Source organism: Malus domestica, chromosome 05 (genome assembly GCF_042453785.1).
Source record: "Malus domestica chromosome 05, GDT2T_hap1".
Classification (NCBI taxonomy): domain Eukaryota; kingdom Viridiplantae; phylum Streptophyta; class Magnoliopsida; order Rosales; family Rosaceae; genus Malus; species Malus domestica.
The window spans coordinates 9,589,170-9,615,151 of record NC_091665.1 but is presented as its reverse complement, the minus strand read 5'-3'; the positions used below and the strand labels follow the sequence as shown (position 1 = coordinate 9,615,151).

The window sequence follows — 25,982 nt, the reverse complement described above, 5'->3', positions numbered from 1 at the left end:
TTTTCTTGCAGTTGATTATGTGTCAAAGTGGGTGGAAGCAAAAGCCACCCGGACTAATGATTCTAAAGTGGTTGCAGATTTCATTAGAACCAACATATTTGCAAGGTTTGGCATGCCACGAGTAATCATCAGTGATGGAGGGTCTCACTTTTGCAATCGGACCATTGAGACGTTGTTAAGGAAGTACAATGTCAACCATAAGGTTTCAACACCTTATCATCCTCAAACCAATGGGCAAGCCGAGGTGTCTAATAGGGAGATCAAACAGATTCTAGAGAAGACCATTGGGCCAACAAGGAAGGATTAGAGCTCGCGTTTGGAGGATGCATTGTGGGCATATCGCACGGCATACAAAACACCCCTTGGCATTTCCCAATTTTGGCTCATCTATGGCAAACCATGCCATCTTCCCGTAGAATTGGAGCACAAGGCACATTGGGCCGTCAAAACATTCAACATGGACCTTGATGCCGCGGGAATTCATAGAAAACTCCAATTAAATGAACTTGAAGAGATTCGGCATGAGGCTTATGAAAACGCCTGAATTTACAAGGAGAAGACGAAGGCTCTCCATGACAAGATGATTCGAGGCAAATCATTCTCCATTGGGCAGAAAGTGTTACTCTTTAATTCCCGCCTTCGCTTGTTTCCTGGTAAGTTGCGTTCCAAATGGATTGATCCTTTTGTGGTTACTAATGTTTTTTCTCATAGTGCAGTCCAAATACAAAGTTTGAAGACGCAACAAGAATTCAAGGTAAATGGGCATCGTTTGAAGCCCTATTATGAGGCCTTTGAGGTGCAAGTCGTGGAGAATGTTCCCCTCCATGCCATGGGCCCTGTTCAAGCTTAAATGGAGGTATCGTCCGGTTGGAAGACGTTAAAGCAAGCGCTTCTTGGGAGGCAACCCATGTATTCAAATGAGGAAGATTTTTGAATCACTCCACAAGCAGTTTTGCGTTTCTAAAAACCTTCCCTTTTCTACATTTTCATTTTGCCTGATTGTCAATTTTTTTTTAAATTTATTTGGTTGTTGCTTATTTAATTATTTTTGGGTTTGGATTTTTTTTTTTGAAACATTGACAGATATGCAAGGTATTTTTACATTCATAAAAAAAAAGGAACATTAAGCAGAAAAATACAAGAGGAAGCCTTCACAAAGGCTGTTTGGGAGAAGTCTCAGTAGTCGGCGGGGCCACAGAAGGAAGAGGTATCAGAGGTTGATCATTTGGAGCTTCACTATGCGGTACAGCCCTAGAAGACGAAGGCAAATGCTGTTGGAACAAACCCACAAACCTCCGATGATCAAGTAAAATCTGACAATCAGATTCCTGCATCTGGTCAATTTTCCTCTTCATGTTTGTGGCATAGTTGTGTGCAAGCTTGTGCAACTGTTTATTCTCATGCTTGAGCCCTCTAATCTCCTGTTTGAGACTCATCACTTCAGCTGCCAACGATTCAACTTGACGGGTTCGAGCAAATAGGCGTTGGGCCATGTTGGACACAGAACCCGCACACTGCACACTAAGAGCCAGAGACTCCTTAACAGCCAACTCATCAGACCGTCTGGAAAGCAGTCTGTTATCTTTAGGAGTGACAAGGTTCCGGGCCACCACCGCAGCGGTCATGTCATTCTTCATCACCGAATCCCTAACGGTAAAAGGACCAGTAGGGGATATGAAGGATGGGCGCCATATGTTGTCTGGAGAAGGCGGGACTGCCTCTTCACCAAGGTTCAAGTCAAAACGACGGTTGGAGGGGCCAGACATTTTCAGAGGTGTTAAAGAAAGAAGAGGTCGGACAAGTCAAGATCGTAGAAGTGCAAGAAGGGAGTTTCTACAAGCAGAAATTCAAGTGTGCTTTGAACGTCCTGCATACCTCTATAAAGATCAGCACTGGATGAGATTTCAGAGATCGAAGAGGTGAGCTCAGAAATCGAAGAGGCTAACTGAAAAATCAAAGAGGCGCTAGCTTTCTCAAAAGCTGGGCTTGCTTAGAAACCACGGCCAATCTTCTTTTCTAGATCTGTCCGCACTTGTCACATGCAACCTCTGCACTTGACGGGATTTCAGAGATCGAAGAGGCAATTCCAGATATCGGAGAGGCATCTGCTTTTCTAGACGTGTCAGCATCTGTCACATGCAGAGTAAGCTTTGCGAAAATCACGGGCAGTTTGTCAAAACGCCGATTCCAACCATCTACTTTTCGAGACATGTCAACATCTGTCACATGCAGAGTCAGCTTTACAAAAATCACGGGCAGTTTGTCGAAGCGCCAATTCCAGATATCGAAGAGGCACTCGCTTTTCCAGACGTGTCAGCGCCAACCACATGCACACTCAGCCTTGCGGAAATTACGGGCAATCTGTCGAAGATCTCTTGTGAAGTAGAAAGCACGTGAAGTTTACTATTAAATCATCCAACGATTGCTGACAAGAGTGAAAGAATAGTACCGGTTATTAATTCCTATAAATGTCACCCTTCACCCTCCATTGCAAGGCAGACATACATAGCCCTCATTCTTCTCTGAGAATGCCTTTCCAACAAACCCTCTCAAGTCACTCAATGTTCCTTATTCCTTGGGGTACCTCTGCAAACAACTCATCCAAAGCAAAAGTATTTCATATCATGAAGGTTGAAAGCAAGAGTATCTTATATCATGTTTTCTCCCTATCATTCTCCCTGTCCTTCTCATTGTCGTTGTTTTGGGACAAGGAGAAAGAGAGCAATCAGCCAGCACTTGGTATCAATCTTCCGATCTGGAACCAACTACCTGGAACCCCTTCCTGATTGCTTACCTAGCCTTGCTCTCGAGTACTCATCTTCATCATCTATGCTTCCTCTTTGTCTACCACATCTGCCTGGGGAACAGATAAGGGAAGTGAAAATGATACCTCAAAGCATGTGGAGACAACGTGCTGATTCATCCTCAATTAGGGACAAGGAGAAAGAAAGCAAGAGGTGGGCACTTGGAAAGATTGAAGAAAGAAACAGACCATCACCTCTACCTCGTGACTACCTGCCATGCAGAAGAAACAAGCAGAGAAGAATGCAGACTGTGCAACTCTCGCTCAGAATTCCAAACCAGTTCGAGATCAAAGCTGTGGAAAGTCAACAAGATCATCTATCTCCAAAACTAGATTTGCGTTCTTAAACTCTACTTTGTCTGGTTTTTACTTTGCCATATTTGTCATGTTTATTCGTTAATTGTTTGTTTGCTTGTTTTTGTGTGAGTTTATGCTTAAAACATTGAGGACAATGTTTGATTTAAGTATGGGGGGGTAACCAAGTTGTTTTGCATAAAATTCGTAGGAGTTTATCACCCATTACTTCTAGTGTTGTTCCTTACTGTTTTTAAGTGTTTTTAAGTTGTTTTGGAGTGTTTTAGTGTGTTTTGACATAAAAATCCGAAAATCTCATAAAAATTTGAAAAATTGTTTTGAAAAAAAAAAAAATAAATAACCGAAAAAGAGTTGTTTTTGTGTATTTATTTGTGTCTTAGGGTACCTTCCAACACAATGATGAGGATTTGGTTTTTAATTACATGACTGTTAAAGAGAGTTATAAACATGGATGAAAATTTGATTTACTCTTTGGTGTATGCTTGGTTGTGGTTATAATTTATGAATTCACATGCAATCATAAAGGAAAAATCAGTTTTGTAACATGCTTGAAAGAAGGAACTCAAATGTTTGTTACAACCTTGTGAGACTTGAGCCTAAACGTTTATTTGGAGAGTTAATAAACTGTGCATCATTGTTTTCTAAAAGTCATTGCATGATCTCATTATTCTTTGCTTGGTTGCTACTTAGAAGGCGTTTCATCATTTAGTTCCAAATGCTAGAACTCATGCCTATTTCATTCAAAGCATGTTATTGATTTGTATAACACATATTCAAGATGAAGTTGTTTAGTGATCCAAGAGCCAAAAAGCCTATCCCATTCATTATATGTTTAAGTTTAACCCCGTTGAGCCTTGTTTAGCCTACGTTCTTTGTTAACCCACACTATCCTCACCTAGCCTAGATTAGGACCATCCATACCCTTGTTCTTGAAGCATAGTAAAGTATGACTCAAAATGAATTCCTTTTGATTAATGTATTGCAAAAAACAAGTGTGGGGGAAGTAATTCTTGTGTGTGTGTGTGCCAAAGTCCTTAATAAGGCACGGGTCGAAAAAAAAAAAAAGTTGTGAAAATGTATGAAAAAGAGTTCTAAAGTGTTGTTTGTTGAAGAAAGGGTCCAAAACATTAAATTCGGCCCTAAGTGTTGCTTAAATCTTCCATTTGTGTTAAAAGTTGATTTCTGCATTCTAAAGTGAATTCTAAGTTTCGATTTCATTACTTTGCTTGCTATTGCTTTAAGAACGTTTGTTATCCCTATCTTTCCTTTGTTAACCATTACCCCAAGCCCCGTTACAACCCTTGACTTCTATCTTGAGTGTTATGTGTTTCAATTTGTGGAGTTTGAATTTGGTATGAGCATGTGGTGTTACTGGTTCTAGCATCTAAGTAGTAGCATTCCATTCATGAGATCATATCTAAACATGCTTAATAACTCCAGAAATTGCTTTCTTTGTAACACATATATGTGAGTGTTCGTTTTCATGTTTACATCAATCTTCTCATATATAACTAGTGTAGGGTGTGTAGTCAGAAAATGTGTGAAAATATAGAGTATCTTGTAAGGAATTGAACAAATTCTCTAATGCATGTTACTACATTCAAAACATCATTTTAATTGGTTAAATGTGAACTAGTAAGTGGTGATTGTGATTAAGTATGTGCTCAGGTGTGAAGATAACTAAAATTTGTGGGAATAATGATTTTTAACATGTCATGTGCATTGGAAATCCCTGAGGCAAATGTTGGAAGGATTAGAATGTGTTTTGTTTACTTTGTTTTGTTTGTTTGTTTCGTTTTGCTCGAGGACTAGCAAAAGCTAAGTGTGGGGGAATTTGATAGGAGCATATTTATGCGACTTAGTTAACATGTTTTCTTGCATTTACTTAGTTAGTTATTGCTTATAAAAGTGTTTTAAGCTATTTTCGTGTGTTTGTAGGTCCTAATAACAAAGTTGGAAAGAAAGTGCATTTTGGTGCAATTTGGAGCAATTTTGGGCCAAAATGGATTGCATGCATATGGAGCAAGTGGGATGGACGTTTTTGGTGTTTTAAAAAGGGTTTCAACACATGCAAAAATCTGAATAATGAAGTTGAAGTGTGGAAGTGTGCAGATACATACACTTAAGGAACAATTTGAAAGGAAAAGAAGTGAAATATGCCATTTGTTGGATTGCTTTACAAGATGTATTCACATTTTCAGCAACTACAAACATAATTGCAAGCTGAAATGATGCATAGCATGTGTGTAGAGGTGTAAAGTGGCCGAAAGTTGATGTTTGCAAGATGAAATGATGCAAAACATGTGTGTGAAAGTTGTCTAACAGCTAGTACATGTGGAAAAGGGATGGAATACAAGGCAAATGCAGCAGAAATTGAAGAATGAAGGCACGTGGATAGCTTCAAAGGAGTTGAATTAGCAAAAGAGGAATGATTGCCTTTTGTTAAAGGCAAGACACAATGATAAAAGAGCATGTAAACTAGCTGTTTTTGCATCGTTTTGGTCTTTATTTGTATTGTTTATTGAAGCCACTTGAGTGATTCTTTGCTTTGGAGCTTCTATAAATAGGGAGTGAAGGGAAGAACACTACACATTACACTACATCAAAAACACAATCAGCCACACCACCCATTCTCCATCCATTCTTTTAGCCAAACCCATCTACACATTCATACACTACGTCACAAACACATTTTCAGCCATCTTTCTCTCTTTTGCCACACCCCCTCATCCATCCTAAACACCACCATACCATCTGCCATCCATTCCTCCATACAAATACCATCCAAACATGTCGCCAAAACCTTGTGCTGCAGCAAAGAGGAAGGAGGAGAAGCTTTGGACGTGCATGCCAGTCAAGTTAGGATCGTTGGAGTGTTTAGGTGTTTTCTTTCTTTTGATTTCAATGTTTAAATTCTATACTTTTTGTTTTGTACGTATGAGGAACTAAACCCCCCCCTTGGCTAGGGGGGGATTCGAAACCATGTTTATGCTTGCTATATGATTTGATTACTTTCAATTGCGTTTCATAAGTTGTGAATTCAATTTACTTATCTACATGAATTAAAACTGATTTGTGTGTGTTGGTTGAGAGTGCACGCTTAATTTTCATGCATAAGTTTGATGCTAGGATATAAGGGAATTTCACCTAATCGTTATGAACTTATATTCAAAAGTAGTAAAGGTTGTTGATCACAATCGTGTTAAGTAAATTCTTGGCAGAAGTTTCATGCAATTCATAGTAACGAGTGCCTCGCCAATGCTTATGATTTTCATAGAACTTAATGATCTTTGCTTGTATCTTTGTTATGCAATTCATGCAGGGAACTTGTGATGAATGCTTTGGGTTGTCGTATGCAATTCATCCAATTCGATAACTTTAGGAAAATCTGAGGGTTAATTAGTGCAATTCATGGTTAATTTGGGGCGTTGGGAATTCATGGTTTATTGAGAAGCAATTGGAAATCGTTTTGTATGCAAGTGTGACCTGTGTGGAGAAGAACCCCTTAGCTAGCTTTCCATCCATTCACTTTTATCAAATTCGTTTTAGAATCTGTTCAATTTACAAAGTTTGTTCTTGTTTTCAATTTTCGTCAAAACTCAATCCCCATTTATTTTGAAGTGTTAGATTAGTTAGAAATCAATTTAGTTTGTGTTTTTAAGTGTCTTGAGTCAAGTCATAACCCAATTTCGTCCAATTTAGTGTTAGGTGTTCAAAACTGCCCAGAAAATGTTTTTAAGGCAGTTTTGAGTGTTTATTTGCTGTTTTGAGTCTTTTGGTTTGTTTTGGTGTTTTATAGTTTAGTTTTGCATTCTTTGAGTCTAGTTTAGTGTTTTAAACTTTGTTTTTACGTTTTGAGTCAGTTTCAAGTGATTTGGCAATCCCTCCTAATCCCCGGCCTAGAATGATCCCTACTTACATACTTTGCTACAATTGATAAAAAGAGGGTTTAATTTGTGTGCTTATATATTTCGCATCAGCAAAGTTTCACCTAAAAAGCTTCAGTGCAGGGTATACAAATACCGCCTCCGAACAACCGCCACTTCGGCCCATACATGGATTCAATTTGAAGTCTTCAGCCAACAGACTCTATTGACCGAAGACTTGAGGGACTACATTATGTACCATATATTGGGCCTCAACTGGGCTTCATGAAAAATACCCGGGGGACTGAGCCCATTACTTATGTATTGAGGAGCAAGCCCTTATTCTATAAAAGGGACTCCCTTACTTTCATTAGAGAGCACCCATTGTTCATGTACTGAGGAGCGAGCCCTTATTTTATAAAAAAGACTCCCTCACCTTCGTTAGAGAGCACCGCCGCCAGCTGAGCAACCGCCTCGCCGTGAGCATCACTCCTAACCCATCACTTATGTATTGAGGAGCGAACCCTTATTCTATAAAAGGGACTCCCTCACCATCATTTGAGAGCATCAACTCTAGATCATCATTTATGTATTGAAGCACGAGCCCTTATTCTATAAAAGGGACTCCCTCACCTTCAAACGCCGCAAGCCGAGCCAACCAAAGCAACATAAGCCACGAGCCAAGCAGCCTCGCAGCGTGTGCTACTTCTAGTTGAGCATCATTTTAGATTTAGCACTGCTTCATATCGAGCATCAGTTCAAGACAGCATCTAGTTACTTCGGCCTACATATGGACTGAATTTCAAGTCTCCAGCCAAAAGACTCTCTTGACTGAAGACTTGGGGGACTATTGTTTATACCATATTTAAGGCCTCGTATTTAGATCTCGTACAAATACTCAAGGGACATAAATGTAATTATGTGATAAAGGAAAGTGCAAATATGTAATAAGTGAGGAGTCCTTATTCTATAAAATGACCCCTCACCCTCACAATTAGAGGAGGCCAATTCCTAGGCCCTCTCACCCCCCTCTCAACGCTCTCACTCTCAGAGCTCTCTCTCCCTTAAATAAATACAATATCAATGTGGACGTAGCCCAAACCTTGGGGTGAACCACGATACACCTTGTGTCATTTACATTTCATGCAAATTCACGGTCGGATTTACGTTGTTCCAAGACCTCCAGTTTTGTGCATCAACAAAGCTCTTGGTGGCACCATAAATTGGTTTTGCTTCACACTGTCTTGATCAATAGTGTGTGAAGCTTTTGAAAATTGTGGTTGCCCTTCATTGATGAAGCTTTTGTTGGCACCATAAATTGGTTTTGCTTCACATTGTCTTGATCAAGAGTGTGTGAAGCTTTTGAGAATTACGGTTGCCCTCAATTGATGAAGCTCTTGTTGGCACCATAAATTGATTTTGCTTCACACTGTCTTAATCAAGAGTGTGTGAAGCTTTTGAGAATTATGGTTAAACTCATTTGATGAAGCTCTTGTTGGCACTATAAATTGGTTTTGCTTCACACTGTCTTGATCAAAAATGTGTGAAGCTTTCTACGAGGTGTAGTGTTTGCATTGTTACAGAGGAGAAATGTCTGAAGCAGATGCAAGAGGGCTGAATAGCTTGAAGCTTTAGATGCAAGAGGGTTGAATAGCTTGATTTTCATATGGTATGCACTGAAGTTGTTGTTGGCTTGCAATAAGACTTTGTTGGTGACTATAACTCTTGTTGGGCATAAGTGCTCCCCTAGTTGAGTTGTCAAGCTTGAGGGTTTTTGATTATTTGTGAATGCTAGGAGTTCACATGTACAAGTTGTACCACTCATCTTCTGGTAGGTGAAATGAATGGTGAGTTGCTTTTATCACTTGGTTGGTGGTACGAAGGTGAGTTCCTTCATCACCTTTCATCACATTTCATCACCTGGTTGGTGGCACGAAGAAGAGTTCCTTCTTTACCTGGTTGGTGGCATAAATAGCAAGTTGCCAAATGATATTAGAGTACGGGTTGTACATTTCATCATCTGGTTGGTGGCATGAAGGAGAGTACAGGTTGTATATTTCATCACCTAGTTGGTGGCATGAAGATGAGTGCCTTCTTCACCTATTTAGTGGCATGAGTGCAAGTTGCCAAATGATATTAGAGTACGGGTTGAACATTTCATCACCTGGTTGGTGGCATGAAGATGAGTTCCTTCTTGACTTGGTTGCTAGCATGAGTGGCAAGTTCCCAGATGATATTAGAGTACGAGTTATATATTTCATCACCTGGTTTGTGGCATGAAAGAAAGCACGGGTTGTACATTTCATCACCTGGTTGGTGGCATAAAGATGAGTTCCTTCTTCACATTACATCACCTGGTTGGTGAGAATAAAGGCAAGGTGTCGAGGCACATTGTAGCAAGTGTCGAATGACACAAAGTATGTTGAACCCTTTCGAAGCACAGTTGGCTTATGTATGAATGTGTTGGAATGTATGATTGAACGAATATACATTAAAGCTGTTCGTTTATTTGTATAGTCTTGTTGACATATACTTAGACTTTGTTTCATGTTGGAAGCATTCATGTTGAAGCTTTGAACCTGAGTGTTTCTTTGCTAGGAATGTAAGAGGATTAGGACCGAGTTGTCTAAATCACCTCTTTATTGAATTCATGCCAAATAGTCTTCGTTACATAGGATGCCGAACGGCTGAAGCTTAACACTTGTACAATGTGAGTTGTAATAGTACTTCAAGTGATCAGCGTTCCATGGATGGCTAAGGGTCTTGCCATCGGAGCTTTTAAGCTTGTAGGAGCCAGGGTGACTGATGCCAACAACTTCAAATGGTCCATCACAGTTTAGACTAAGTGTTCCTTCACTCAGGACTCTGTCGTAGAGTAATCTTTTCTTCAATACCCAGTCCTCCACTTTGAAAGAACGAGGTTTGACCCTTGAGTCATAGTAGTTGGAGATGCGTTGCTTGTAAGGGACATTCCTCAAGTGAGCTTGGTTTCTGTGTTCCTCGACTAGATCTAAGTTGAGGGTAAGTTGTTTGTCATTTTCGCTTTGCACGTAGTTTTGGACTCGGAACGTTGCTTGCTCAAGCTCAACTGGGACAACTGCCTCTGTACCAAAGGCAAGTGAGAATGGGGTTTCTCTTGTTGATGTCCGATACAAAGTGCGATATGACCAAAGAACTTGGGGTACAAATTTTGGCCAACAACCTTTAGCCTCATCCAAGCTGGTTTTCAAAGTTCGCTTGATTATTTTGTTGATGGCTTCGACTTGTCCATTAGACTGGGGATGAGCTGGGGAGGCAAAACATAAGATGATGTTGAACTTAGAATAGAACATCCTGAACTTATTGTTGTCGAATTGTCGCCCGTTGTCGGTAACTATCGCATTGGGATGCCAAATCTACAAAGGATGTTCTTCCATACGAAGTCTTCTATTTTTGCCTCAGTAATGGTTGTCAGGGGTTCTACTTCAGCCCACTTTGTGAAGTAGTCAACTGCAACGATTGCATAGCGGACCTTGCCCTTCCCTGCAGGCATTGGGCCAATCAAATCAGTCCCCAGTAGGCGAATGGCCAAGGGCTGATCATAGAAGTGAGCGGCTCAGGAGATGAGTAAGGAATAGTTACGTAGCGTTGACACTTATCACATAACGAGATATTCTAATGGCATCTTGGTGAAGTGTTGGCCAGTAATATTCTTGGCGAAAAGCCTTGTGTGATAGGGATGGAGATCCAGCATGATCTCCGCAGACTCCTTCATGTATTTCCTGAAGTACAATTTCTGCCTCCGCGGGCGTAAGGCATCTTAGGTATGGTAGGTTAAAACCCCGCTTGTAGAGTTGGTCATTAATGATCAAGTAACGGGTAGCCTTGTATCGAATCTGCTTAGCTTGGACTTTGTCATTTGGAAGGGTGCCATGAGCAAGGAATCTATAAATCGGGGTAATCCAACTATCCCCTTGTTGTAAGTTGCACACTTCCGCAGCCATGGTGCTTGGTGCTGCCAATAATTCGACTTGAATTTTTCTCCCAATCTTGTCTTCCATCGCTGAGGCGAGGAGGCGAGGCGAGCTAAAGCATCTGCATGACTATTTGCCGCTAGAGGAATTTGGGTGATCTGGTAGTGGAAGTGCTTGAGCAACAATTGTGTTTGTGCTAGATATGCTACCATGGAGCTATCCTTAGCGTCAAAGTTGTTGGTGACCTAGTTAACCACCAATTGGGAGTCACTGAAGATATCAATTTGTTTAACCCCAAGGTGTTTGGCCAAACGTAAGCCTGCTAGGATGGCTTCATATTCGGCCTCATTGTTCGACGACTTGAATTTGAAACGAAGAGCATACTCCATCGCCACTTTGTCAGGGGTCGTAATGACTAGTCCTGCTCCACAACCTTGTTGGTTAGACAAGCCATCAACATATAGACTCAATGCTGGGGCTGTTAGTTCTATTTTCTGAGCTTCCAAGGGTAATGAAACTACTTATTTAGGCGTAGAAACAATGTTAAAAGGATATGTAAAGTCGGCGATGAAGTCTGCCACTGCTTGGCCCTTCTCAACTGGCTTTGGTTTGTATGAGATGTCAAACTCACCCAATGCTATCGCCCATTTGATCATTCACCCCGAAGTGTCAGGACTTTGGAGTATCTGTCGAAGAGGATGATTGGTAAGCACGATGATGGAGTGTGCTTGGAAGCAAGGACAAAATTTTTTAGCAGACATGACCAATGCTAGAGCCAATTTCTCAATGTTGAAGTATCGTGTCTCCGCATCTTGTAAGGCATTGCTAGCATAGTAGACAGGTCGTTCGACATTACCATCTTTTCGAATAAGAATAGAACTTACTACTGAAGCTGATACCGACAGATAAATAATGAGAGTGTCACCAACCTCAGGTTTGGAGAGCAGAAAGGCTTTACTCATGTAGTCTTTGAGGTTCTTGAATGCCTCGGCACATTCATCAATCCATGTAATGTACTTCTTACTTTCCTTAAGTGTTTTGAAGAAAGGAGCACATCTATTTGTGGCCTTAGAGATGAACCTAGTTAAGGCTGCCACCTTGCCAGTAAGGCTCTGGATGTCTTTTGAAGTTACCGGTTCCTTCATGTCAAGGATTACTTTGATCTTCTCGGGATTAACCTCAATACTTCGTTGGCTTATCATGAAGCCTAAGAACTTGCCAGAGCCTACGCCGAAGGCACATTTATTAGGGTTCAACCTCATTCGATACCTTTTCAGAATGGTGAAAGTTTCAGATAGGTTGGTGATGTGTTGGTCAGTATGTTTGCTCTTGACTAGCATATAATCAAGGTAAACTTCCATGCTCTTCCCAATCTGTTCGGCGAACATTGAATTGACCAGTCTCTGATAAGTCGCTCTTCCATTCTTTAGGCTGAAGGACATGACTTTATAGCAATATAGTCCCCTGTCATTAGTGAAGGTTGTGTGTTCTTGGTCTAAAGGGTTCTTGAGGATTTGGTTATATCCTGAGTAAGCATCTATCAAGCTCATGAGTTCACACCCTACCGTATAGTCTATACGTCTATCTATGAGAGGAAGAGGAAAGCTATCTTTCGGGCATCCTTTGTTTAGGTCCGTAATTGACACACATCCTCCACAAGACCTTTTGGAGTAGAAAACTTTCCTTGGTCGGATTCTTCTTAACAAGGACAACATTTGCTACCCACGTTGGATAATTGACTTCGCGGACGAAGCCTATGCCTTTGAGTTTTTCAACTTCTGCCTTCATTGCCTTGTACCGTTCAGCGTCATAAGAACTTCGTTTTTGTCTCACTGGCTTGGTATTGGGGTCAATACTTAAGCGATGACAGATGATATCGGGAGAGATGTCTGGCATGTCCTCGTATGACCAGGCGAAGACCTCAGTGTTTTCTTGCAAAAAAGAGATCAATGCCAACCAAATGGGTGGTGACAAGGTGGTGCCAATCTTCACCATGTGATCCGAATAATCTTTTGAGCTAGAAACCTTCTTCAACTCTTCAGCGGGTTGTGCTTGCTAGGTGAAAGAGTCATCTCAAGGATCGTCGAGTTGACTGTTGCCACCGTGAAGATCCAAGTTGGCTTCGTCTAGGCTAGTCTTTATGACTTGGTCATGTATAGAAAGGGTTTCCTTGGGCAAAAGCAGGTGATGTTGCTTGACCGAAGTGTTGTAACATGATCGTGCACTAAGTTGGTCTCCTCTAATGTAACCATTGCCATAGGGGGTTGGAAATTTCATCAAAAACATATGTGTGGATACCATGGCCTTAAGATCATTGATGTCTATGCGTCCAAAGATGACATTGTATGCCATTGGGCAATCAACCACCAGGAAGTTAGTGGTAATGGTAGCTGTGTAAGGGCCTGTACCAATGGTGAAAGGTAAGTGTATGCTCCCTAAAGGTTGCACGATATCACCGGAGAAGCTTAACAGAGGAGAAATCGAGTGATCGAGCAAGTGTTCAGCTACATTAAGTGCCCTGAAAGCTTCAGTACATATGATATTGATCGAAACCCCTGTGTCTACTAGGATTCGTTGTACTTTAAAGTTGGATATGTGAGCTTCCACGATCAGTGGGTCGTTGTGAGGGTAGATGATACCTCTTTTTTCCTCAGGGTAGAAACATATTGGATCTCAGTTAGGCTTTTGATACTTGCCTTCCATGATGTCTTCTACGTGAAACACTTGGTGGCCAAACCTTAAAGCTTGTTCACTATTTTTCATGGCCTTATTGGAAGATTTAGATATGGGTGTGCCACCACTTATGGAATATATCACATTCACCTGACGTTGGTTACGGTTACCCCTTGGAGGTTGAAGGAGGAATTGATCAATTTTTCCTTCACGTGCCAAAGCTTTAATATGATCATGAAGGGTGATACACTTCTCGCCGTCATCGCCGTTATGCTCGTGGTAGCAGCAAAACGTGCCCATGTTCTTTGTGGGCTTGTAATCCGGGTGTCTCGGCCTTGGCTTCGGTATTAGGTGTGTTATGCTGGGGTAAATGGCCACGCATGTGGTGTTCAAAGGTGTATATGCCTCATACTTCGGGGGTAGGGCCTGTCCTGACACGTGCTTGACCCACTGTGTTGACTGCCTAGGGTCGGAGAGTATCGTGGCGATACCCTTGGTTATCGTCGTAGTGTCTCTTACTTCTTTTACTAAAATGAGATTGGTGAGGATGGAAATCTTTCCTTTTGCCTTGAGATTGATATGTCTGTTGACTTGGAAAAGTATTAAGTAAGGCAAGGGAAGACACCGCTGCCGTTTAGAAGGTTGAGGTCTTTTCACTTGGGTAGGTCTGGTTTCCACTCCCCACTTGCTGATAGGGGATGGTTATTGGGGGCTTCTCTTGGTATGTTCTTGCCTCGATGGAGGCATGGTTATAAGCATGCGCCATCACCTTTGAGTAAGTCTTCCAAGTGTTGGCATTGATCATGTACTTAAAAAAACAGTCCCGTAGGCCTGCCATGAAGACTTTAAGGGCAGTCTTGTCATCTGCCTCGGCACAACAGGAATACTCATGGCTAAAGCGGCCAGCATACATACGTAATGACTCATCTGGCTTCTAGTGAATAGTGTACAAGTCATCCGCAGAGTGCAAGTGATCGGTCTGAAAAATGTGTTGAGAAAACAAACAGTTTCCTCAATTCCTTAAATGAGTCTACCATCTCAGGTGGAAGACGGCAATACCAGTTTAGAGCTTCGCCAGAGAGGGTGGAGGGGAAGAAAAGACATCACTTTTCGTCGGTGTACATCTGGTATGCCATGGTGGACTCAAAGAGGTTAAGGTGTTCAATCGAGTCCTTATTTCTAGTATAGAGTTGCAAGCCAAGCTTCTGCTTTGTCTTTGCTTGGAGGAGGTGTCGAGGATCCTCCTTGTAAGAAGGCCAGGCCTAGGTTGGTTCCAATCAGGTATCTCAGCTTGTCGTTCGGCCTTCAACTTATTTACTTCCTTAAGGAGCTGTAGGACAAGAGGGTCCTGACTGGAGTCATGTACCACTGGAGCTTTCTTTCGTAAATCTCCATCTCTTCTTGGAAGTAGGAATGTTTAATCAAGAGCATGTGATTTTTCCCTAGACTCGCCGTACTAACTTCCAAGGTATGTCTGTCGGAACATCTCTGAGTCCCCTATACCTTCGTGTTTCTCTAGGACTTGTTGTCTCTTCCCTAAATTGGTAGCCGGCATGGGACATGGGAGGGGACCGAGTCTTTCAGAGACATTTGGGTCATTGATCTTCGAGCTTACCTGGATGGTATTGTCTTGACGTTGCTTTAGGAAGTCTGGACAGTCGTGAAAGACGGCTTTCAATCCTTCCACTCTTTCTGTAAGGAGGTGCCTTCCTCCACTCTTCCTGCTTCGAGTTGAAGCAGCTGGGTTGATAGAAGTCTCATGTTGATCGTCATTTCGATGAGTAGCTCGTTCCTCAACAGGAATACCCATGTCGAGGGCAAATGACCTTCCGTGTTGGGGGGCACCCAGGTGATGGTTGACTTCCACAGAGGTGATGATCTCGTGTGTTTTAGTATATCTAGCCTCGTGGAGCATCTCGAAGACCTTCTCATACTACTCTTAGAGGATCTCTTTCTTCATCGCTATCTTGTTGTTCTGAGCCTCCAGCTCATCGACTTTAGCCTGAAGAGAAAACTTTTTTTTATCCTTCTTTCGTTGCTTCGCACCAGGTGCAAGAGGGGTGTCATTCTGTGTGCTGTGGCTTCCTTCACTCCCCATGTTGGAAATGGAAGCCTAGTCAAAAGAGAGTGTATGAATGGTATAAACCAGCTTAACAAAGCTGAAGAGAGTGGGAATAAGTGTCGTTCCCACAGACATCGCCAAATATTGATGCACAAAATCAGTGAGGACTTTGGTACAACAAAAAGTGTTAATTTTGTGACCTTCGCTAGATTGCTTTGGTCACTAGTATGGATAAGTATGTAAATGGATAGAGATAAGGAAGCAAACACAAGATGTATGCGGTTCACCTAGATTGGCTACGTTCACGGAGTAGAGGAGTTCTCATTAATTGTGAAGGGTTTACACAAGTGCATAGGTTCAAGCTCTCCTTTAGTGAGTACAAGTGAATGATTTAGTACAAATGACATTAGGAAATAATGTGAGAGAATGATATCCTTTTATAGAAAAGTTTCTAGCTTTGTTCTGACATTGACAGGTGTCATGTTGTGATTGGCTTCTGATGTTGACACATGTCGCGCTATGATTGACTTCTGATGTCGACACGTGTCGCACTGTGATTGACCTCCTAGTTTGAAAGAAACTCTTATGGGTCTTTGACGGTATAACGTTGACCAGTGCTCAGTAGTTTTGGAATTGGTCAAGTATGGTACAAACAACCTTCTTGTTTGATCATATTTGAACCGGGTGTAATCAAGGCCACACTATCTATTATCTTTCTTCTTATAAAAACATGATTATTAACAATCTCGCCGCTTGATAACTCAACCAATTGCTTTTACTTGTTTTGCCAAGAGCTGACTATTTTTACCTTGGGGGGGTATTATTAACTTCCATATCTTCTTGAGGAGCTTCTGCCTTTTAACTTCTTAATTAATATATCTTATTAATTCTGTACTGTGAATATAGAAAATGCATGTACTTGAGTTGATATATTGCGCACTCCCACCATCACCTAAATAATAATAATTATAATAACAATAATAATAAATACCAACAACAATAACAACAACAATAATAATAACAATAACAATAAACAACACTTTAATTTTGCCCAATTTTATTAACTGAAATTTTCAAATTATTACATCACACAACGAAGAGCAAACTTATCAACTCTTTTTGGCAGCCAATAATATGGACTAAGGGACTTCAACACTCATAGGTGCAATAACAACCAACTTTATTAGGATCACCTTTGGCACTGCATTCATATCCGTCTGCTTTCTCTTGCCCGTATTTACTAAAACACTTGGCACGGCAATCATCTAATGTACATCCGCTATCATACAATTGAGTTTTGCATAACTTCTGCGCATACACTTGACGGACATTTTCCTTCAACACAACTACAAAATTTACAACTTAAACAAGTGAATAAACAAAATGGATAATACTTGCATCCTCCACATGTCTCATGTTTTGCAAATAACGTATCTTGATCGAATAAAATCAACTATTGGAATCGTTCAATTTATCAATATTCATTTGAAAACAAATTCTACAAAAAATTATTCAAATTGCAGATCATTTTATCATCCAAATGTATCCAGTAAATGGATGATTGATCATAAGCATATTATTTGGTATATAAACTGTCGTTTGTTCTATACATTTAAATGACTAAGTAATATTCGATTGAAATGATTTTTTTTGTAGAGATGATCTTCAAATGAAGATACAACGACTTAAAGACAAGTGTTTTGCCACTTTACGTTTTCATTTTAAATTGAAAAGGTGGTATGTCCACATACACTGTAAACATGTAAAAATCTAAAATCTTTCGTATAGTTCTTACCACAAAGATAAACAAATAAAAAACTGGAAAAATAGTGGCAAAGGAAAAAGAAAACAAACCTGTGGCAAGAAGAACAAGTAAGAAGAAATGAAATAAAGAAAGCCTAGACATCTCTACAACTCTCTGTGGTAAATACTGCTAATATCTCGGTCCGTGTAATGGTTTGACAACATGAGTCTGTAGCATACAAATATATAGGTAAGGCGACTATGAATGGGTGACTAAACTAAGAAAGGTTGAAAACTATTCGAAATTGTTTTGATTTACTTTTATATTGTAAAATTTTTTGCATCATGTTTATATATAGTTGATATATTATATATGATAACCACTTTTGAAAGAAATTCTATTATTGTACAAAACTTTTCGAAATTGTTTTTCTTTATATTTATGTGGTTAAAAATTTCTCACATGTTTAGATACAGTAGATTGATTATTGTGTACATATGAGGTTTATTTTCCAAGTATGTATATATTTTTTTCTATCCAAAGAAATTCCATTAAACAGGTTGAAAATTATTCAAAATTGTTTTGATTTACTTTTATATAGTAAAATGTTTTGCATCATGTTTATATACAGTAGATTGATTATTGTTTACATATGAGGTTTATTTTCCAAGTATGTATATATTTTTTTCTATCCAAAGAAATTCCATTAAACAGGTTGAAAACTATTCAAAATTGTTTTGATTTACTTTTATATAGTAAAATGTTTTGCATCATGTTTATATATAGTTGATATATTATATCTGATAACTACTTTTCATGTATATGTATATATATTTCTATCGAAAGAAATTCTATTATTGTACAAAACTTTTCAAAATTGTTTTTCTTTATATTTATGTGGTTCAAAATTTTCACATCACGTTTATATACAGTAGATTGATTATTGTTTACATATAAGGTTTATTTTCCAAGTATGTATATATGTTTTTCTATCCAAAGAAATTCCATTAAACATAATAATGTTGAGGCCTATTCAACTGAACAATTATAGAGAGATAGAAACGGGGAACAATTATAGAGAGATAGAAACGGGGCGGTGGCAAAGAGAGAGGAGTTGGTAAATTTTGAAACGTGTATTATTTCGCCCCATTGTGCCTTTATTTATAGTAAGAAAGAGATAATCTTTACCCTTTAAGCAATACAACTCAAATAGGACAGTATTTAAACAGTCCATCTTGAGTGTTTAAATACTCAAACAAAATGTCAGCAATGAATTAAGTTCACCTGATGGTGTCATTAGCACATTGGGCGAATGCAAGTTTCAAATTTGTTTTTTGTTGAATTAATGGACTATTGATCACTAAATTAATTCAACAGACGGAGACCGAGCAATAGTAGGTAGTTGAAGCAAGAAAAGACTGAAATTCATGTAATATCGGTTTTTAATGGCTTTGGGCCAAATAATGAACCAAGCTTCAGGCTCGGCTTGGCTCAGCAGAGCACAACTCGGCATGAACTTGGCTTCACGCCAGCCAGGCATGGCTCGGCATGTGGCTTGGCGCAACGTCGCAGCTCCAGGCCGCGTGCCGCGGCCAGGAATCGTAAAAATTGACCTTATTACGTCAGAGTGTATTAAAGAGCAAACCAAAGCTCTGCCTTGTGTATGACTACTCAAACTTGGAAAAGAAGAGAGGTTTTCCTTTTAATTTCTCACTTGGCATGTATGCTTCGTGAATATCATGCTAAAATAATCACCTTGATTTCATCAAAGTTCAATAACATTTGATATTGTGAATCTTCCTGAAGCACCATTATCCAAACAAAATACACGCCCATTTCTTACGAGTTCACACAAGTTATAAACTTTCAAGAACAAAAAAACAATAGGGTAGTACATTACTACATACAGATCACAGATTGTAAGACATTTTAAAGAAAGGGTTCCGCGAAGCAACTCATACAAAACAGAAAATATGGTTGAAAAGATGAATCTTGGTAAGGCCGATTTCATACGAGCAGAAACGAATGCAGAATACTAATAATCATGATCAGACTAAACCAAACCGGTCCTAACATTTCATGCTCTGAATTTAAATCTCAACAACAGGGTCAAAACATATTAAACAACCCGTGTTAGCTTTTCGAATTTTGTCAAGCATCGTGATGCTTTCGATATTGAAATTTGAAACGACAATCAAATAGACATTGTGACGAAAAGCAGCAGTCAGCCTTGCATGAATAAATCGGACAAGCAGCTAATATACGCACAAAAGATAATATACAACAAGCGCTCGAGCTAGTAAGATGCTAACAAGAAACTGGTAACGTTAGAGCTGCTGAATTCAGACCATTTAAGCTTGTATAAGAATTTAACCAAACGGTGTATCATCAAGAAAACATAAATTCAATATATCAGATGCAAAATTGAAAAGGAACCAACCAGACTGTGTGCTTAGTCTTGGATTCTGGAACCCGAAATTCAAGGAAGCACTTAACCTATAATTTCAATCATTTGAAGACATCAGTCAGTCACAGCAGAGTATCCCCTGTTCTGCTCCCTTCATCACAAAAAGCATCCACCTTAAACTGGAGGAGTCGCAAGCAACGGTATTAGATAACACTGCCCTCAAATTCCTTGTCCTTCTCCTCTTTTGGGCTCTGATTCGCTTGAACCCAGCCACCATCAATGTTCTCAAAACTACCAACTAACCCATCATCCAAGGAATCACCCACTCGTTTCACTTTAATCTCTCTAGGCTCCACGGGGTATTTTCCAGAGAAGCAAGCATAACAAAAGTTAGGAGATTGACTGCCCAACATTTTCTCCAATTTACCAATTGGCAGAAAAGCAAGTGAATCCGATCCGATAAACTCCCTAATTTCCTCAACACTCATCCTATTTGAAATCAACTCCTCAGAGCTTGGTGTGTCCACTCCGTAATAACAAGAACCAATAATCGGCGGGCTTGCAATCCTCATATGAACTTCCTTTGCACCAGCCTCCTTCAACAACCTAACAATTTTCGAAGAAGTGGTTCCTCTCACAATGGAGTCATCCACAACCACAACCCTCTTCCCCTCCAACACCGCACGAACCGGGGACAACTTGAGCTTCACACCAAAGTCCCTAATCTTCTGTGATGGCTCAATGAAGGTCCTCCCGACATAGTGAGACCTAATCAAACCCTGCTGAAAAGCCACACCAGCTTTAGCAGCATAGCCAAGTGCGGCTACCACCCCAGAATCAGGCACAGCTATCACAACATCACAATCAACCGGCGCCTCAGTGGCAAGTATCTCACCAAATGCCCGTCGGGACTCATACACTGAACGACCGAAAACCACAGAATTCGGAAGAGCAAAGTAAATGTGCTCAAAGATACATTGCTTTGGCTGAGGATGAGACATTAGGCAAAGTGATTGAACCCCCTCTTTATCCACCACCACAACCTCTCCAGGAAACACCTCTCTCTCATATGTGGCTTCAATCAAATCAAGAGCACAAGTCTCAGAAGCAAACACAACAGAGCCATTGCTCCTCCTACCCATTACCAATGGCCGAAACCCGTGAGGGTCCCGAACCGCCACGAGCTTATCTTTGGTCACGAAAACCATAGAATAAGCCCCCTCAATCTGCTCGCATGCATCAACAATTCTCAAAATAAAAGGTCTATGCTTAGAAATTGCTATAAGGTGAAGAACGACCTCTGTGTCAGAGCTGGTGTTGAAAATGGAGCCGTTGTCTTCGAGCTTAGCTCGAAGGGAGCGGTAGTTTACCAAATTGCCATTGTGGGCAACCCCAACTGAGCCAAACCTGTACCCTGCAACAAAAGGCTGTACATTTTTTAGCATGGAGGAGCCTGCAGTGGAGTACCTGACATGCCCAATTGCCAAGTCGCCGGGCAGCTGGTCAAGCTTGGTCTGATTGAAGACCTCGGAGACGAGCCCCACGCCTGTTATAGACTGAAGCACGTCGTCTTTCACACACACGATCCCGGCACCTTCCTGACCGCGATGCTGGAGCGCGTGCAGGGCCAAATAGCAAAGACGGGAGGCCTCCGGGTCGCCGTATATGCCGACCACGCCACACTCCTCCCGGGGCTTTTCGTCATCAACAAAATCGATTGAATTGCCGTCTGTGTTTTGTTTGGCGGCCGAGAAAACGTCGGAAATTGGGTTTTTAGAGTGGAGGGTGAAGGAGGAGGGCTTGGGGGTATGTGAAAGGGAGGAGGTTTTGAGAGGGAAAGCGGGTTTAGGGAGGGTTTTGGAGGAGAAGGAGGGAGGGGTTTTGTGGGTTCGGGGGAGAGGAGAGGGATTGGACAGAGAGGAAGAGAGTGTGGAGGAAGAGGGGTTGGTGGTGGCAGCCATGGGAGAGTTGCAGAGAAGGCGGCGTTAATTAAGTGAAAGAGTAAAGCGACAGTGAAGGGAACGGAGGAGTCGGAAGGAGGAGTTGAGGTTCGTAGGTTTTTTTTGGGAGTTTGGAGGAATCAAGTAAATGTGTTGAATCACCCTTTGGTGAGATAGCTGCCTCACAAACCTATAATGGATTTTTTTTTTTTTTTTTTTTTTTTATTCAGTTCCAAGTCCCCTTCGGTCTTTCGGTCTTTTTGGGTTTTGGGGAAAAGGACCTAAATATAAAAAATAAATAAAGTGAATGATTTTCTTTTACTAGTTTCTTAGATAAAAAGAAAATTACGGCAATGGTCTCTCAATTTTAATTCAATTGGAGTATTGATCTTTTAACTAAAAATTTGTGATTATTAGTCCCTTAATTCATCAAAACGTGCAACTATGGTCATTTTCGTCAACTCTATTAAAACTTCTGTCAAAGTAAGGGCTGGTTTGGTATTGCTGTGCTTTGAAAAAAAGCTGCTGTGAGAATAAGCGGCTGTGCTATGAGAATAAGCGGCTGTGAAATAAATCAGCAGAGTGTTTGGTAAACTTTTTTGTAAAAGTGCTTTTGGAAAAAAAAGTAGTCTGATAGTGGATCTTTTCATTAAAGGAGCACTATAGTTCTATGTGCTTTGAAAAAAAATCAGTTTTCCAAAGCTACAAATTGCAGCTTCAGCTTTTTCCTTTGATTTCAGCTTATTCTCACAGCAGCTTCCAAAATAAGCCCTTTTTTTTAAGTTTACCAAACACCAAAAACACTCCCAGCTTTTTTTCATATGAGCTTTTTTTAAAATCACCTCAACCCCAAACTGGGGCTAAGTCACATGCGACACATATGGGGCTAAAACAATGGGCAAATATGGAAAACCAAATTAAAAATATTGTAACAATAGTCCCTCAACTTTACCAACTAGAGAAATGGTCCCTCAACTTTAACCCAATTCAAGAAATGATCCCTCAACTTTAACCAAAATTGAGAAATGATTCTTCAACTTTAACTCAGCTGTAGCAATGGTCCTTCTAATATGACTCATTTGACATAATTCTGACAGAGTTGACAAAAATGACCATAGTTCCACGTTTTGATGAATTAAGGGACCATCGACCATGAATTTTTAATTGAGGGACCACTGCTCTAATTGGGTTAAAGTTGAAGGACAATTTCTACATTTTCTCGTAAATAAAAATATAAAAGGTTGGTTTATGGATGAAGAAAGAAGGATTTGTCTGGTATCATTGTTTTGTGCGATATTGATGTGGACAAGTTGTATCAACTCCTTCAGGTGCTGGGTGGGGCGAAAACTATGCTAGGAAGGCATAATTATTTACACCACATTAGTGCTTCTTTTATTTCTAAGTCAAGTTTCATGTAACAAGTGATGCATATAATAAGCATTTAATGAGAATTGTGGCGAGAATATGGTCTTAGTAGGGTACAACACTTGTTATGGTACACTAATTTGATACAAGAATATAGTCTTCCTGGGAAGAGATTTTATATGCTATTAGGTGTACTCAAAACTTTATCTTTAGGCTACTTGGTACTACGGTCTAGTGGTATTCATCTTCACTTGTAAATAAGAGGTCTTAGGTTCGATTCTCGCCAAAGGTGAATTTGAACCACATTATTGTTAGCACACTCTCCCACCCCTTAGTATAGATAATATAGTTTGTGGAAAATTTTAAAATACATGAATATGTGGAAAAATTTATTGATAAGTGGAAATGATGCGAATGTCCCTAGGTGGCTAAAAGAAAGTTTTCGAGGACCGTATTTTATCCTCATATGTTTTATTGGATTTATTGACATATTTGGATAGAGGATGATCCTACGAGCACGTAGGCAAAAACCGTTCGTAAAACGGAGTTATAACGAAGAAGTTATTAACGATTGAAGTTAAGGGTAAAATAGTCATTTTGCCATTTATCAGAAAGGCTCCAAATTTTTTGGAGCAAAGAGTGAGCCACGTGGAGGGCTGTGAGAGGGGGGTTGAAACATGGGACCAATAGGAAACGAGTCTCTTGACTCGTGCGATCCAAACCGGCAAAAGCAATGGAAACTGGTGGTTTCCCAGCCAATTTCCAACAAATTGAAGCCCCTCACCACTTGAAAATTATTCCCCATCATCCCCTCTACCTATTCCACCTTGATTTTGAAGGAAATTGGCCCTGCAATAGTGAATACCCGTACGGGGGTGCGATGAACTCATGATGGCGATCCACCCAAATTTGAATGTAACTCCCACCATCACCACCACCAATAAATTCTTATCACCCTCAGGAACAAAGCTCAACCGGCTGTAGGGGCATTGGAACACCGAGGAAGTCGAATCGAAGAGCACCCACCTTAGGGTTTTCGGCGGGTTCAAGTCAATTTGGAGCCTTTCCCGGCCAAATTGGACTTGGCCACATATATAAAGTTTCTCTACTCTTTGAGATCTTTATTTCTGTAAAATTTGAGAATTTTTGGAAATAGTTGAAATTTTCGGGCGAGTCAAGGCGGCCGATCGCCACCCACGGCGGCGTATGCCCAGAGGGTTGTCAATGCTATTTTTAGACTAAATTAAATGTCCTGAATTCAATTTTAATATTTGTATGACATAGGTTGATTGTTTGAACCTAAATTCACTACGATACGTTACTTGGTTAATATATGAATCGACGATCCGACCGTTGGATCGTGTTGAAATTTTAGTATATTGTTCTGGAAGCATAAGGTGAACTACAAATGGCTTGATCCCTGTTTAGGGTACATAGGCAGTCTAACCAGGATGTTAGATGCAGCCATAAACTAAACAAAATGATTTTTTTTTTTTTAGTGTGGTTAGTTAGAATTATAATTAACCATTATTTTTATTGTGGCCTACCTGTGTGTTTGGCTTCCGAATTAGAAATTTCAAGATGTTATAGTTCAAAAAAAAAAAATCTTTAGACCATAGAATGGACGTACCCTTGATAACCTAATTGGTCTTCTTTTATTGGGGCATGTTTACGTACCCGTAATTGGAGTCAAAATAAGAAGCTGAATTCCCGATTACGAAGTATTGAAGCATTTACTAACTCTAGGGAAATCAAAAGAATGGTGGAGCCCACACGAAATAAGGAATCCAACTCCCCAAATTGGAGGAATCAGACTCCTTAGAGGGGTGAGGTATTTGGATTCCGGAAGAGTGAGGGAATTAGGAATGTATTTTTTCTACCTATTATGACCCTATAATTATTTCTAAATTTCAAGTCTGCCACTCAACCCAACAAGCCCACCGCTCCTTGCACACCCTGCCTTCATGTGTCTGTAACTCACTTCCCAAAGTTTCCACCTCCCTGTGCGACCATGCTTCACTTCCCAACCCACCAACTCAAGAACCCCGGCCACGTTTCTCCAAACCGGATTCAAGAATCAACCATCCAAACATAGAAAATAAACAATTCAAATCCAAATCCAAACCCACAAATCCGTAGAAGCAATCACTCAAAAAACCCATAAATTATGAAATACTTCGTAGGTAAAAGAGGTGGTGGCTATGGGGTAGGGTGTGAAGGGAAATAATGAGATTTATGTGGGATTTTTAGTGACTAGCATGCATATACAATTCAAAATTTATATACATTTGCAACAGAAGCATGTTATCACATAATATCAAAGCTATAGTCATGCAAATCCCCTTAAGAAGCATAGGATCATATATGATGCATCTAAGAAAATATTGAAGAACAAAGTGAAGGTATAATTTCATACCCTTTGATCTAGACTTGAGAACAAGGATGGACCACCTCCAAGCTCTTTGTTCTTGGAACTGCTTAAGTCTAGCCTCCCTCCTAGCTTCCTCCACCTTGAAAGATTTAGAGCTCCTTTCTCCTTTAGTCTCCAAAGTAGAAGACCTCTAAAGATCCACACCCACTAGTGTAATGAGATGGATAATGGAATAACCAAAGGGAGAGAAGATGATTAGCTAAAAATCCCTTTGGTGGCCGGCTATTTGTGTGTAGAGAAAGAGAGACTTGTTTTTCTCTTTTGTGAAAAAGAATACACAAAAACCCTAATGAAACTTTTTCACCAAACTTCCTTTATAAATGTCAAAGAAGTGAGTCAACCACTTGACTCCCTCTCTCTCCTTTCACTTGTATTGGCCGGCCCCTTAGTGTGGGTTTGGACTTTGGGCTTTCATCATCTCAA

At 40.3% G+C, this 25,982-nt stretch overlaps 1 protein-coding gene across 1 annotated transcript; it reads right to left on the bottom strand.

Moving 5' to 3' along the window:
* Positions 1–19,750: 19,750 nt before the first annotated feature.
* On the bottom strand, positions 19,751–21,928 carry LOC114823663 (amidophosphoribosyltransferase, chloroplastic). Its single transcript, XM_029099079.2, has one exon. It carries the CDS (start codon positions 21,782–21,784, stop codon positions 20,027–20,029), a length of 1,758 nt encoding a protein of 585 aa, XP_028954912.1. The 5' UTR covers positions 21,785–21,928; the 3' UTR covers positions 19,751–20,026.
* Between the last annotated feature and the right edge of the window lie 4,054 nt (positions 21,929–25,982).

Coding starts and splice junctions, on each gene's coding strand:
- LOC114823663 (XM_029099079.2), bottom strand. CDS start 21,784: ATGGCTGCCACCACCAACCCCTCTTCCTCCACACTCTCTTCCTCTCTG.